Source organism: Rana temporaria, chromosome 2 (assembly GCF_905171775.1).
Source record: "Rana temporaria chromosome 2, aRanTem1.1, whole genome shotgun sequence".
Taxonomy (NCBI): domain Eukaryota; kingdom Metazoa; phylum Chordata; class Amphibia; order Anura; family Ranidae; genus Rana; species Rana temporaria.
In genome coordinates, this window is record NC_053490.1 from 209,971,831 (window position 1) to 209,987,485 (window position 15,655).

The 15,655-nt window shown below is 40.8% G+C and overlaps 1 protein-coding gene across 1 annotated transcript in view; it reads left to right on the forward strand.

The window, feature by feature from the left end:
- Positions 1-15,655, forward strand: part of UBE3A (ubiquitin protein ligase E3A) — a 54,554-nt gene that overhangs the window by 6,979 nt on the left and 31,920 nt on the right. The window contains exon 2 of the mRNA XM_040336330.1: positions 8,475-8,519. Coding sequence (XP_040192264.1) covers positions 8,475-8,519 — 45 coding nt within the window. The remainder of the gene's footprint in view (positions 1-8,474; positions 8,520-15,655) is intronic.

The following is a 15,655-nucleotide window of genomic DNA, read 5'->3' on the forward strand; positions in this document are numbered from 1 at the left end:
GTTGCAGCTAAGTTAGTTATTTTAAGTGTGTAAGCGCGGTATTTTCTCTTTTTGTCACTAGTTATTGTCTATGCCTGTAGGTTTACTGGAGCCAAAGTCAAAATTTAGGGTGAACCTCTGCTTTAAGGTTTGAACATGCACTACAGACACAGATTAAAGCGGAGCTCCACCCGAATTTAAAGAAAATCGCAATAATACTACTGCTATAAAACAATGCACAAATGGATATTTTTGTTTAATAATAATGTACAGTACCTGATGTATTCGTTCGTCTTCCGGTCTGCAGCCTTCGGGTTTATCTCGGGGTTTTCTTTATTTCCGGGACCGCGCAGTGTCTTCTAGGAAGCTTCTAGGAGCTTGTGTCATAGCTCTCTTGTGATCATATTTTGGCCTGAAACATTGCGCGATTTCGCCTGCCATTGTTATGGCAACGCAGACGCTGCTCCGCGTGTGCGCGAGATCGAGCGGTGGATGCTGGGACCACAGCATCACCGCAACCAGGAAGTCCCTCCCCGTAATGCCCACAGTAAAAATGGCAACGGAGGAATATAAGTGTTTATTCAACACACAAAGCGAGAGGAGCGGACGTTAGAGAGGAGATAAGTAAGTTGATTTAAGCCCTGCAATTAGGTATGTAATTACAATAAAAAAAAAAAAATTGCATGGGAGATCCGCTTTAAGTCGTGTGTGTGTGTGTATGTATAAAATATATATTTTCTTTATAATTAAAACCAAGTTTCATAAACAAACATATTGCTTTTTCACAAACAGAAGTGCAACTTTTAAAATACAAAAAACTGTAAACTCTATTGGCTGTAATGCCAATACACATATTACCTGAATATACTACCAACATTAAATATTAAGAAAAAATATAAGACAAGACATTTTCTTAATTTTTTTTCTCTTTCAGCAGCTTAGTAGATGCCCCCCGTACTTATCCCTATGCTGTAGTACAATACATGTTTACACTTTAATGTGCTATTATTATAGGCTCTTGATGGAATTGTGTTGCCGATTTAGAAATGACCAGCAGAGTAGTGTTAATTTTGATGTCAATTTTGGATTTAGTTTTAGTCAGTCTTTTGACTAAAATGACATTTTGATTTTAGTCACATTTTTAAATATTTTCGTAGACTAAAATATAACACTGCCTGACGCCAAGAGAAAGAAGGTGACAGGAGGGATCTCCAGCTGATTCACAGCCTCAGCCCTGTAGCTTTGTCCCTTTCCTCCAATCAGCTCTGAGCTCTCCTCACTGAGCTCTGCAGAGTGGATCTTCAGCTTTCTTTTTTTTTTATCTGATTAAAAGCAGATAAACGGGTACAACTTCTATAGGAAGACATGTTTCTGTGTATCACCTCAGAATGGCCCCTTCACTGGATATATGTAAGGGTTTACAGCCACTTCCATTCTTACCTGTACTGTCCTGTGTCACCAGATTTATTTATTTATTTTTTGAGCGCTACCATTGCAGAAGAACCTTCAACATCCAGGTATGTTTTAAAAGCCTGGTTTCCGAACATATGGAACCAGTAGGTATAGAGGTGCACCAGGCCTTCAATGTACCAGAAATTGTTAGATGCTAAGTATTCTTATAGGTCAGGCAGTTGGTGAATGGCATCAGTGAACTGCTAGAGCGTTCATGGGTGTCGGTAGTTGTTTTCGCATTCGCAGGATTCTGTGAATGGACTATGCAAATGGAGGGCAGAGCCATGCTCTTTTTAAATTGTGACAATGGGTGTGGGGAGAAGATCACCTGCCCAGTGTCACAGAAGGGTGTCGGGCTGCCAATTTAGTAACATATATGTTACATTCTACACCCTGAATAGGGGTGTAACATGTTATGAAAGGTGAACGTATCCTTCAATAGCCAATTTAAGTCAAAAGTGTTATTTTAGTTTTGGATTGAGTGCAGAAGTGTTAAAGGAGAAGTCAAGCTTGAGCTTTTAGGGCGGGCTTCTCCTATGGATCACAGGAGCGCAAGGATATACGGGGGGGACCCATGATTCCTAATGGCGGCCCTGTGCACAGAGGGTACAGCCAAATGAGCTTTGGCTGTACTTCTACTTTATTTCTGACACTGATCAAAAATAGTTTTTGGCTGGTGGTCCTCTTGCTCATCTCCACCTTAATCATTATGATGCCCTTTCAAAGTTCTCCGTTTTATTAATTCCTACCTCTGTTATATAAGCTAAGTTTTTTTTTTTTTTTTTTTTTTTTCTTTCCCCTTTAATGGACTGAAAAGGGATTTATTTTTTTAGAGGATGTGTTAACTGTAGGACTCATTCACACTATACAAATAGTGGATTTTTACCCCAAAAGTGAATGTTTGATTGTGGAATAGTGCTCTGCTGAGTGTACGACAACCTGATGGTGCAGACTGGAAATGTGCTAGAATTGCAAAGCATTTGGAAGTTCTGCCAGGTTCTCCTTAGTTTGGGTTGAGTACCGCATGACACATTTAGTAATGGGATATGTTTAGTGCATGTGTTTGGTATTAAAAACACTGGAATTAAAAAAGAAAAGAATGGGATTTTTTTTTTTTTAGAATCATACTTCCCTAGGTGGATGCAGCATGGATCCCCTGCTGGAAGGCTGAGAACTGAGCGATCAAACACCACCATTCGCTCTGTTCTCACAGCTCTATTAGCAGAGAGCCGATGACTGCCAGTCGTCGTTGTCTCCTCTGCCACCTCCTCGCTCACTGCAGTGCTCAGCTGTGGAGGGGGTGGGAACGGCTGAGTCAGGTGCTGGTCTAGGGTTGTGGATAGATCCCAACCATATTGTTGCAATCTTGGCACAGCCTGGGACCAGCCCTGTGACGTCCGCAGACAGTGAGCTTCAGCCCGCTGTCTGCTGAAAACGGGTTACAAAGTGCAGAATGAACTGCACTCCTGTGATCCACTGGAGAAGTACAGCCAAACAAGCTTTTGGCTGTACTTCTCTAAGCTAGCAAACATGTTTTAAAGTTCAGTTTCCACAGTGATGTGCTGATGAGTCCTTTTAGACTCCTGACAGTGCCATTTTGTGTGGCATGGTGCCTGTCTAGTATTCCTAGCAAAGGGTAGACAGGCTTCTTGATGTAGAACTGCTTTTAACTCATTAAAGTGGCTCCTCATCTTAATGCACTTTATTCTAGTGGAACCCCCCCTTCTCATCTAAGGATGAATGGCATCCCCCTGAAGCCTCCTGAAATATGCATGTCTCATATCTCAGGAGGCATTGACTTTAATATAGCAGCTGGTAGGGGTGTGTACCTGAAGGTGCCTCATCAGAGGGCTGTCTTCCTGAATCTGGAAGTGACAGCCGGCCCCCAATGACATCACAGAGATGCATGTGTTGGACCCAGTTTTCAGCTGCAGATAGGCAAATCACAGCTGGGCAAACCTGAATTTGTGGGGGTTGGCGTGTAGATTTTTTTGGGGATAACCCAGCTTTGAAGGTAAAAAGAAGAGTTTTTTTCTTTGGGGTAATCCTTTTTAGTGGAGTGCATTGAATGTGTTTCTGTAATCCTTAGGATGTGCTATTATCATTGGAAAGTGGTGTGTACCGTTAATTGGACATGCTGCACTGCAGCAACATGGTGTGAACTACGTTCATTGATTCCAGCTTAATTTCTCAGTGTCGCATGCTTTGTCTGCAGTGGGGGGCAAGAAGCTTAATGTTTTGTATATTAGACAAACCATAAAATTAAACCCAAAATGCATTCATTTCAATCATATTTGTTAGTAATATGCTTTGTCTAAAATACACCTGTTGTTGGTGAATATGTAGGATGCCGGTGCTCGCCTCTCCTTTTGAGAATGCTAATTTCCTGGTTTTGGTACAACAGGAATAAGGAATTTTGAGACACTTCTGCCAATATGCTTGTTCTGAAAGGTATTGCAGCCAGGCCACCAGCATTTTCAGAGAGGCCAGCACTGGCAGCCCCTGTATTTTTAATTTTTTTCCTCATGATAACTGTACTTGAATTTGGAATGCCTGTGTGCGACAACTGTGATGGAAACGGATGTTTCCTGACTGCGTATTATTTTCAGGGTCCTTTTGCTAGGTGCACCCATTTTGCATTCATGGAAACCCTTCTCCTGTTGTATCATCCTTTCTTTGAATGATATGATTTCCAAGTTTTCTTAAGATAACCAGTTGGATCAAAGTAGTGCTGCACACTCTTATGAGCTGTGCTGGTCAGTAGTAAGGCCATCGCAGATATCAACTGTCACGCCAGGATTGGGAGCAAGTGTGGAGTCATTGCCATGTAACATCTGTATCAGTTTACTTTGAAGGCATGCAAGTGTGCAACTTGTCAAATGCAGGAGGCTCCTGATATAGTACATACTATTTTCACTGACCAAAGGGTCAAAGGCATATTTTTACTATACAGGGCTGCACCCAATGTAATCGGCTCCTAATTGCAATCCTAAGATTATTTATTATTAAGGCAAACCTTCATTCGCCTCTTACCCATTGCAGAATCCTAACTCCCCCCCACTTTCTTTTTACCTATTTGGGATTTTTTTTTATTAATTTTTTTGGCAGTAGCAAATGTCCTTTTTCCAGCAGGTACTTGCCACTTCTACATTCCTTGCCTAGGGGAGGTAAATAAATAAAGAAAATTCCCATTTTAGATTGCAGAGGGAGAGAGGAGAGTGATGATGCCTAGTGCAACTAACAGGCAAAAAACTTCAAACCATTCAGCTCTAGTTTGGCAATGCTACAACACAGATCCTAATGGGATGTGAACTGTCACTTTAAACAAGCTGCTAGCAGACTTCAGTAAGCTTCAGTTTAAAAAAACTGTTAAAAGTGACAGTCAACACTTCCATGAAAGGCCAAGGTCACTTTTTGTAAAAAAAAAAAAAGTATGTGTTTCTTTTTACATTGCATCCTGTATAGCATTCCCCCGTGATCAACAATAACAGGTGCAATCCCTGGATCCTGCAGACTTCTCAGCAGGGCTGTGGAGTCGGTAGATAAATGTTCCGACTCCCACTCCTCAGTTTTATGTACTTCCGACTCCGACTCCTCTGTATTAATATGCAAATGTATTTTATACATTCCTTGAGGGAAAGAAACGCAACCTACCACAGGACTACTGGCTGGGAAGCCAACAGTCTACTGTATTGCACAGTTTAAGCAAAAGACAAACACAATGAAAACAAATCTGCTGCTGAAGATAGGGCAGTGGGAGGATCCAGGAAGGGGCATTTATTCTAAAACATGATTTTCCTAGGAGAATCCCATAGTCATGTTTAAAGTTTAAGCTAACAATCTGAGTTTACAAGTTTTTATAGCCTTAGCTAAATGACAGCAGTTTTTCCAATGGTTTACAGCTTCAGTCTTGAACTATTGGCCCTCCATTCCCTTCACTTATACAAGTGTCTCACTCTCTAGTCCTGCAAAAAACATATTTATTTAATCCCTTATCAGTGAGAGGCTAGGTTACACATGGACGCTGCGTTCCCTGTAAAAGCAGAACACAACACTATGGAAAGTATAAGTATTGCAGCTCCTAATTGTGCGTTGCGTGCCATATAGTGAAGCACATGAAAAGCATGCTTCTTCACGGTCACTTAACGTGTTCGTTTTGCGGTTACGTGAGGCACTGCATGCATTGGTCTTTATTCTTACAGTAGAGAAGTCATTAATTATAACTTTTTGTGAATTGGGACATTTAAACTTGCTTTTTTTATTTTATTTATTCCAATCTAAATTTAGTAGGAGTCGGTGCATTGTTTGCCGACTCCGACTCCAGGTACCCAAAATTTCCCCCGACTCCGACTCCTCGACTCCGACTCCACAGCCCTGCTTCTCAGTACACGGTCTGCCTGTACCTCCAATATAGGCAGGAAGAATCAATGAACTACCAGTGCACTTATTGGTGTCCTTGCAGTTCACTGAAAACTACAAGCCGTCTATTCATTCACAGGAAACTGAATGAATGACATAGGACATAGCTGTGTATGTGGAGCCTTGCAACGGCCTTGCTGTTTACAAATTGTGACAGCTGGTGTGGGGAGAAGTCTGCTGTCAGAGAAGGTAGTGCTGGCAGTAAGAGGTGGGTGGATAGGGCCACGTTGCACAATAAATATGGGTGTAACATGCTCCTAAAGGTGAAACTTGGTGGTATGTACAATCTGTGTTTTAACATTCCCAAACTGAAGAGAATTTTAAAGACTTCAACTAGGGTTGTCCCGATACCACTTTTTTAGGACCGAGTACAAGTACCGATACTTTTTATCAAGTACTCGCAGATACTGATTACCCATACTTTTTTTTAAATCTCATGTGACAGTGGCACATGTGTCAGTAGTTTTTTTTTTTTTTTTTTTTAAGGGGGGTGGGCAGTGTCAGTGTGTTTTTATTATTACATTTTTTTTACAATTAATTTTTTTATTATTTATTGCAATTCCTTTTTTATTTTATTTTTTATCAGCCCTGTTGGGGGACTTTGGTGAGATATCAGGGGTCTTAACAGACCCCTGACATCTCCCCTCTGAGACAGGGAAAGAGACTAGGGACACAGATTCCCCAGTCCCTTTCTCATCGGCCTCAGCTGCGCTGAAAATGAAAGGAGAGAAGACAGCGACTTCTCTCCATTCATAAACTGAAACATCGTAAACAGGTTACAATGTTTCAGTTATATGAATCACTGACTCTGTACATTCGGAAAAGGTAGGAGCCGGGTTTACCGGCTCCTACCGCCGCTCTCCATTGTAGACAGATCGAGGGGGGTGGAGGAAGAGAACGGAGGGGGCGACACGGCGGGAGGACACAGCAGCAGGATGAAGGGGGACACGGCGGCAGCAGGACGGAGCGGGGTACACGGAGGGAGGACATGACGGCAGCATGGGGGGGACACGGCGGCAGCATGGAGGGGTACAGCAGCAGAATGGAGGGGGAATGGAGGAGGATACGAGGACAGTCAGCGGTGATCTGTGCTTGTAACTCCCCCACCGCACTGATCACCCTGACTGTCCAGGTATCGGGTGAAGCACTCGGGCAAATGCTTTGTATCGTTACCGATACTAGTATCGGTATCGGGACAACCCTAACTTCAACAAAAATTTGCCCGAAGCTTTGCAAAGTCTTTCTATACAGATTTGTATTCAAGCAAGTGAACACGGCCTAAAATCTATTTACGATCTTTGTGTAGTTGTGTTCAACAAAAACTGATTGACTTACTTCTGTGGAACGTTTTTTCTGGAAAACCAGCATTCCATCAGTTGCTGCAGCGCTGTTCAGTGTATTTTGCTCTCGTCTAACCCTCTAGGGTCAGTAGCTAATTCTAGAGTACTTGTGAAGAAGTAAGTGAACTTTAGTAAGGGTTCAGCAGTGTGCTGCATCCCTTACTGTCAGGGAGCTGCCAAACTCTTGCATGCAACAGTTGGAGTATGCTTTCAGGGCAGTGTAATAATAAATGTCCTCTTTTTAGTTACACACTTTGAAAACCACAGGTCTTTTTCACCTTTGCTCTTCACCATGCAAACGTAAAAAAGCTCTTGATCAGTGCAACCGGTGGTGAATGTGGAACCTTTGTTCTCTATTCTTGGAAGTATAGCTGTATGAAGATTTCTGGAGAGCATCACAAGAGTTTTAAAATGGCGAAGAATAAGTAAAATTTTTAGCTGTTAAAATGATTTTGCAATTTTTCTCTGCATTAAGTCATACCTTAAGGTTTCTAGTAATAAAAAATACAATTTTAATGTCTTATTTTACATTGACTATCTGATCCTTCCAAATTGCTACTTTTAGAAAAGCTCCGTGAATATTAGTTTATACTATAGTGTGCACCTGTTTGGACGGGCAGTGGAGACCTTTTTTTTAAGTGGTTGTAAACCTTCGATATTAAATATGACCAAAGCATATGCCTCTATAGCTTGTCAGAATCCAGATCACTAAGTGTCATTTCTGTCCGCTGCCTCATTCCTATGCTTTTAACACGATTTACTTCTGATGAGTTTTTCTGACACCAGGAGAAAATGGAGACAGGGGAGGGCAAAGCCTATGATTGACAGCCTCAGCTTTGTTTATGTGTGTGTGTGCTGTGTGAAAAAGGGGGATGTACCTTCCCTTCCCTCCTCTCAGCTCTGTGTTCCTCTCACTGATGTAAATTCACCTTCCCCCGCCCCCTGCTTTTGAAAGCTGAGAGATCCTGTGTAAATTCTGCTCTTTGAATGTATGTAGGCGAAAGACTGCTCAGATAAACAGGTACAACTTATGTAAGGAGGATTTGTTTAATCTCTGTGTATCACCAGATCCCAGTCACTTCACTTGATATATGTGAGGGGTTAGAACCACTTTAACATTTTGCTGTTGATTAGGATATATGTCATAACATCAAAGTTGTGTTGACTTTCCCTTGTTTTGTAAGTGCTGTCCCTCCTTGAACTATATAATGGAATGTTTGTTGCAACTATCATGGTTAAGGTATCCAGTCAGCTGCTGAATAAGCATTGATGTTTCTTTTACAGATCACCAGGAGATCCTAATTCTGAAAACCTAGAAAATAGCCGAATGTAAGTATCAATACTCATACTTCTTTAATAATAAACCATTTCAAACATGCATTCATAAAATGGTCCTGACGGTATGAAGGAGAAACACTCCCTCGGGACAAAACCTAAATTGCTCACTATTTCCCGATATATATTTTTCATACTCTGTACCTCATCCATATACCACAATGAAGGCAGTTTGTATAGTATACTATGGTCTTTTGTATAATCAATTGCTGACTGATCATTTTTATTAGCAAATTACCCAGGCTCCAAGATTTTTGTTACGGAAGTGACGTTTCGACGTTGCTTTCGCCCTGCAATAGTATGGGGCCATCTACCCCTCACTCGTCTCTGATAAAAGTCATCTCGTGCTGAATCTGCTACAGATGCAACTTTTATCTGAAAGAGGACTGCTCACTGAAGAAGAGGATATCTCGGTTATGGCAGCTAGCTGCTGCCATAACAAAGATATCCATCCCTCTTCAAAGTGCCAATGTATATCGGCGTGAGCTGGTCCGTAAGTGGTTAAAGGAAACTTTTGTTGAAAAAACGCACACAAATTGCTGTTGCAGACCTCTTCTTCTGAAAATGCTATTTGCCTGACTGTAATGCTAATCCACTGACTTCCATACTGTGACTTACTGATCTGTAACAGTGTTTCTGGTCATACATTGCATGGTATGGGACTCCAAAGGTTTGAGGCCAGGCACAGACAACGGATTAGTATATGGAGGTCAGCTGTAGAGGCTGCTTTATTTTTTTTTTCTCAGAACAGATTTTTTTTTTTTTTTAATTAGAAGTTCAGAGGTTAAAAAAATAAATAATATATACAGTGCCTTGCGAAAGTATTCGGCCCCTTGAACTTTGCGACCTTTTGCCACATTTCAGGCTTCAAACATAGATATAAAACTAATTTTTTTTTGAAGAATCAACAACAAGTGGGACACAATCATGAAGTTGAACGAAATTTATTGGATATTTCAAACTTTTATAAAAAATTAAAAACTGAAAAATTGGGCGTGCAATCAAGTCTCCGTATAAATGCACCTGCACTGTGATAGTCTCAGAGGTCCGTTTAAAGCGCAGGGAGCATCATGAAGAACAAGGAACACACCAGGCAGGTCCGAGATACTGTTGTGGAGAAGTTTAAAGCCGGATTTGGATACAAAAAGATTTCCCAAGCTTTAAACATCCCAAGGAGCACTGTGCAAGCGATATTATTGAAATGGAAGGAGTATCAGACCACTGCAAATCTACGAAGACCTGGCCATCCCTCTAAACTTTCAGCTCAAAAAGGAGAAGACTGATCAGAGATGCAGCCAAGAGGCCCATGATCACTCTGGATGAACTGCAGAGATCTACAGCTGAGATGGGAGACTCTGTCCATAGGACAACAATCAGTCGTATACTGCACAAATCTGGCCTTTATGGAAGAGTGGCAAGAAGAAAGACATTTCTTAAAGATATCCATAAAAAGTGTTGCTTAAAGTTTGCCACAAGCCACCTGGGAGACACACCAAACATGTGGAAGAAGGTGCTCTGGTCAGATGAAACCAAAATCAAACTTTTTGGCAACAATGCAAAACGTTATGTTTGGCGTAAAAGCAACACAGCTCATCACCCTGAACACACCATCCCCACTGTGAAACATGGTGGTGGCAGCATCATGGTTTGGGCCTGCTTTTCTTCAGCAGGGACAGGGAAGATGGTTAAAATTGATGGGAAGATGGATGGAGCCAAATACAGGACCATTCTGGAAGAAACCCTGATGGAGTCTGCAAAAGACCTGAGACTGGGACAGAGATTTGTCTTCCAACAAGACAATGATCCAAAACATAAAGCAAAATCTACAATGGAATGGTTCACAAATAAACATATCCAGGTGTTAGAATGGCCAAGTCAAAGTCCAGACCTGAATCCAATCGAGAATCTGTGGAAAGAACTGAAAACTGCTGTTCACAAACGCTCTCCATCCAACCTCACTGAGCTCGAGCAGTTTTGCAAGGAGGAATGGGCAAACATTTCAGTCTCTCGATGTGCAAAACTGATAGAGACATACCCCAAGCGACTTACAGCTGTAATCGCAGCAAAAGGTGGCGCTACAAAGTATTAACTTAAGGGGGTTGAATAATTTTGCACGCCCAATTTTTAAGTTTTTTATTTGTTAAAAAAGTTTGAAATATCCAATAAATTTCGTTCCACTTCATGATTGTGTCCCACTTGTTGATTCTTCAAAAAAAAAAATAGTTTTATATCTTTGTTTGAAGCCTGAAATGTGGCAAAAGGTTGCAAAGTTCAAGGGGGCCGAATACTTTCGCAAGGCACTGTAGATATGTTTGCTGTCTTACCTTGGATGTAACTAATGCTCATTGTCCATGTTTCTGTGTGTTACTTAGTTTCTAACTCTAAAATGACTTTGTATAATTCTCAAGATTTCAGTGGCTATACTTCGTAGTTCGAATCATCTTGAGCAAAGACTGGCTTCTGTTTGGCTTTATCGGGCTAGGACGTGATTCTCTAGCTATGCTAAACTGTTAGCCAGCCTGATACAGTTGACTATCCTGCTAATAGTCAACCATAGTAGTACCCTTTTGGTTCAGGAAAATAAGTTATTAGGCAATGTGCTTCTGTGGACGGGATTGTTCGGGCTGAGAAATAAAATTGCATAGCTGGCATTCTATATCCACCTTTGCCCTTGGAGAATGTGGCAATTTATTACAATAACAAAACAAATGGCTTTGTCTCAAATGCTAGATGTTCAGTAGAATAATATAAAACATAGTAGATTCATATGTATGTAAGTGTCATAACTGGTGGGTTTATACACTCCAGTTTTAGGCCATTTCATCCAGCTTTTATTTGCAACAATAAATGAATTTGGGAAATCTACCACCAACAGTCTCAGTGGTTTCATGGTCAAGATAGAGTTTCTTTTATTTATTTAGGAAAAGAAAGCTAGTTGAAAGAAATTGAAATGGCCTTTAAATTCCTCTGTATGGTCAGCATCAAAGTGACTATAGACGGCTAGCCCTGTCACAAAGAACAGTGGGTGCTGAAAGATCTGACATTATTTGAACACTTTTAGCTCAGTGATCTTTGATCCTAACCCATGGATTCAGCAGTAGTGGAATGTTCCTAAACCAAAGAAAAGGGCTATGATCAGATATTTGTCATTATTTACTTAGTGGTACTGCATTTAAAGTATATGATCTGCAATAATATGTGCAATTCAACTTTTAAAGGTTTTAGACCATAATCAGTTAATTTGTATATGTAGTTGTGTGATTTCTATTTTTAAACCTTGTCATATTCTCTATTTGGAGTATTGCAAGCCTATCTATACTGTTTTAAAATACACTGATCAGTCATAAATTTATGACCATCCACCATAAACTTTCGAGGCATGGTCTCCATTAGACCTCTGAAGGTATACTGTGGTATCTGGCACCAAGCCATCAGCAGCAGATCTTTTTAAGTCCTGCAATTTATGAGGTGGGGCCTCCATAGTGCATAATTCTGGTGCCATTCTTTTCCCCATAAGGCTGCATTCACACCTCCGCGACAAGATACGCCGCGTAAGCGGCGTATTTTTCCCGCGAGTGTGTAACTTTTTTTTTTTTTTTTTTTCCCACAAAGCCTTTCCATTGCTTTGTATGGCCGAACGCCAATGCCGCCTGAAAAAAAGGGTCCGGGACTTTTTTTTTTCAGGCGTACAGCTGCACGAGCGTCGGGCGTTTTGTCGCGGAGGTGTGAATGGGCTCTAAGCAACACACGCACGTAGCCATTCACATGATGTGCAAGAAAAATTGATTCATCAGATCAGGTTACTTTCTTCCATTGCTCCTTGGTCCCGTTTTTAATTCTTACGTGCCCATTTTTCTGGGACATCCCACAGATGCTTGATATGGATTGAGATCTGGAGAATTTGTCAACGCCTAAAACTTCTTCTGTTTTCAAACCATTCTTGAATTCATCAGACCAGGCCTTCTTGCATTGTTCCTGTGGTCCATTTCTGATGGTGCTCATTGTAGGTTCTAATGCAAGGCTTTCTCCCTGGTGTGGAGTGTCGTGCTCGCCCCCTCCCTTGGACTACAGGAGAGTCAGGGCGCTCTCTACGTTACAGATAGAGAAATGAGCTGTGTGTTAGTGGGGGTCCTGACTCTCCTGTAGTCCAAGGGAGGGGGTGAGCACGACACTCCACACCAGGGAGAAAGCCTCGCATTACTGTGTGGAGATACAGACAGAAGAACAGGAAGTGAGGATTTCTCAGAAGAAATAAGGACATTTTAAAAGCAAAATGGAAGGATGAGATAAGTGAAGGAGGACTGCACTAAGGTAAAGGAAGCTATTTAGGATTTTTTTTATTTTTTTTTTTTTAACCTTTTACTATCCCTTTAAGTCAAACATTTTTACTAGTGATTTAAATCAAATCCACCCTGATGCAAACGGATTCTCTTTAGTAACCCAAGAAAATGCACTCTTCATACAAAGTGAATAAGCAATTCATATGACCACTGACAAGCTTGATGTGACCTAAGCAATGAGGAAGAAAATATTTCTGAAAATGAAGGCGTAGTTGTGTCGACTGTTAAACTATTTGGCCGTTCATCAGTAGTTCCTTACTGCTCCGGATTTCATAGAATAGGGCAGCTAGAAAAATGCTCTCTGTCTTTTAATGTTTCCAGCATTACATCCCCCTATTTTAACAAACGTTTGTTTTCTGCTGCAATTTGTTAGGCTTGATGCACATGGACATAAACTGGCAGCAAGAACCTGTATAAAACGTGGTCCATGGTGCATCTCGACTCATATGGAAAATGCATGCACTTATGTGTGTATGAGTTGAGATGCACAGTATGTACAAAGTAATTATTCAGAATGCCTGAAGGCATGATCATTCTGCACATGTGCCACTGCATTTTTGATGTTTACATCTGCCACTTGGTCCTGAATGAATCCTTCCCTTGAAGCAGTGACGGCAGTGCAGAATAACTTCATCTATGAATCCTGAATGAATGAATGAAGGCCAAGGTTTTTCTGTGCCACTGCTACCTAGTGTGGATGAGCCCATAGCATACAATACTTCTGCATTCAGATCAGTAAAAAAAAACTACAGCTTATGCTGTTAAAATCTGACTTTTTTTAATGCCTATGTGCATGTCTTACAAATGCAATAGTCTGTTTTGTTGTCATTGTTCTTAACAGCCTAAATATTCAGAGGAAAAATGTCACTTAACCTATATTAAATCCATTTCATTAACTTGTGAATGTGATACAGGTTTAATCCCAATCAAGAGTTTATATGTTTATGTTTTTAGAAGATTATTAGAATATCATTTTAATTAAGTTGGTATCGTGGATGGCGATCTTTGCTGCACACCACCAGCTGTATTTTTATGGCCTTTTCCTTCAGAGGTAGCTCAATGATAGCAATAGGTTATATAAATGTCAAATATCTCAGTTTCTGTACAGCTGTCAGTTATTTAGCATACTTTATTCTGATGGTTTTATTAGTAGATCTTTCACATAATGTTTAAAATCTAACTTTTGTTTTAGATATAGTGGTCCTTAACGCCTATATACTTTGATATAGCTGTATACCAGCATTTCCTTTTTGCTCTGTCATCACTATTTTAATGTACACCATTTTCCCATGTGCACTTTTTTTCTCCATCGCATGGTATGTGCTTCAAGCAAGCATGAATGTCCTACAGATTGCAGGGATGGGGCATCTTGAAAAGTCAAACACTGAAGTGAACAAGCACGTGATCCTTGAGTCTGTGTATTTATAGAAGCAACTGTTGGCTTCAATCCATGCTCTGCATATCTGTGGACGTTGCAAATGTACTCTTTAAAGCCTGCTTAGCAATGTGTTTGCTATGTGACTGCCCATGATTGCACTCAAAATCTATTATGTACTTTCAATGTAAAGTTCCTATCGAATGCAGATTTGAAGTGTGCACTTCATTTAGAATTTAATCTATATTTTCTTTATTTTTTAATGCATCACAAAGCAAATCTAGTTATTGTATAAACATTTCTGGTGGCCACAAAGAAATATCTTTTTATTTTTTGCATGATCACAGCCAATGCCTGTTGGTAACGTTTTAAAGAAATTGACTGTGTTGTTTTTTTCTTATTGAGAAGCAATGGTTTTATTTTTTTAATTAAAAGTATGGTATAGTAGCAATCATCTGTGAAGATGTTTTAATCTTTGGCTAATTTTTTTGAGACCATTTACTTAAAGCAGAGCTTGCACTAAAATGCATAGTCCACTTATTACATCAGGCCACCACCCCTATTCCTTACCGCATTATACATGTTGGAAGGAAAAGTTAAAAAATAAAATATACTTGCCTTACACTCGGCTGCCACACTGGAGAGGCTGACTTCACAATTGTTGCAGTAAAATTCTGTGAGCTCAGAGTATCCTGCTCTAGGCTCAAGTTCACGCCTGCGCAGGACCGCACCCGCAACCACCCACGAGCATAAATTCACTGAAGTTTAGCAAATGTGTGGGGTGCCATTAATCTTACTGGTACCCCCACGCACTGACTATTGCAGCACAGTTAAAGCGGTGGTTCCCCTAAAAATAAAATTTTAACATTGCTTTTCCCAAATAAATTACGATTAGAATCGGCCGGTTTTATTAAAAAAAAAAGGTCCGTACATACCGTTTGTTATATTCGTTCCCACCGCCACTTCCGGGTAAGATGCTGGCGGTGGGCGTTCTTAATTGATGGACAGGCATCCGACCGACGCATACATCGCGTCACGAGATGCCTAAAGAAGCCGAACGTCGGCGCGCATACGCCGTATAGAGCCGCACCGACGTTCGGCTTCTTTCGGCATCTCGTGACGCGATGTATGCGTCTGTCGGATGCCTGTCCATCAATTAGGAACGCCCACCGCCAGCATCGTACCCGGAAGTGGCGGTGGGAACGAATATAACAAACAGTATGTACGGACCTTTTTTTTAAATAAAACTGGCCGATTCTAATCGTAATTTATTTGGGAAAAGCAATGTTAAAATTTTATTTTTAGGGGAACCACCGCTTTAACCAGCACTGGGAACCGCACTGTACTTGTGGTTTCCGTGCAGGCTACATTTTCTGAAAAGGTGCACAAACCTTTTACCCCGCATGTTTCAGGAG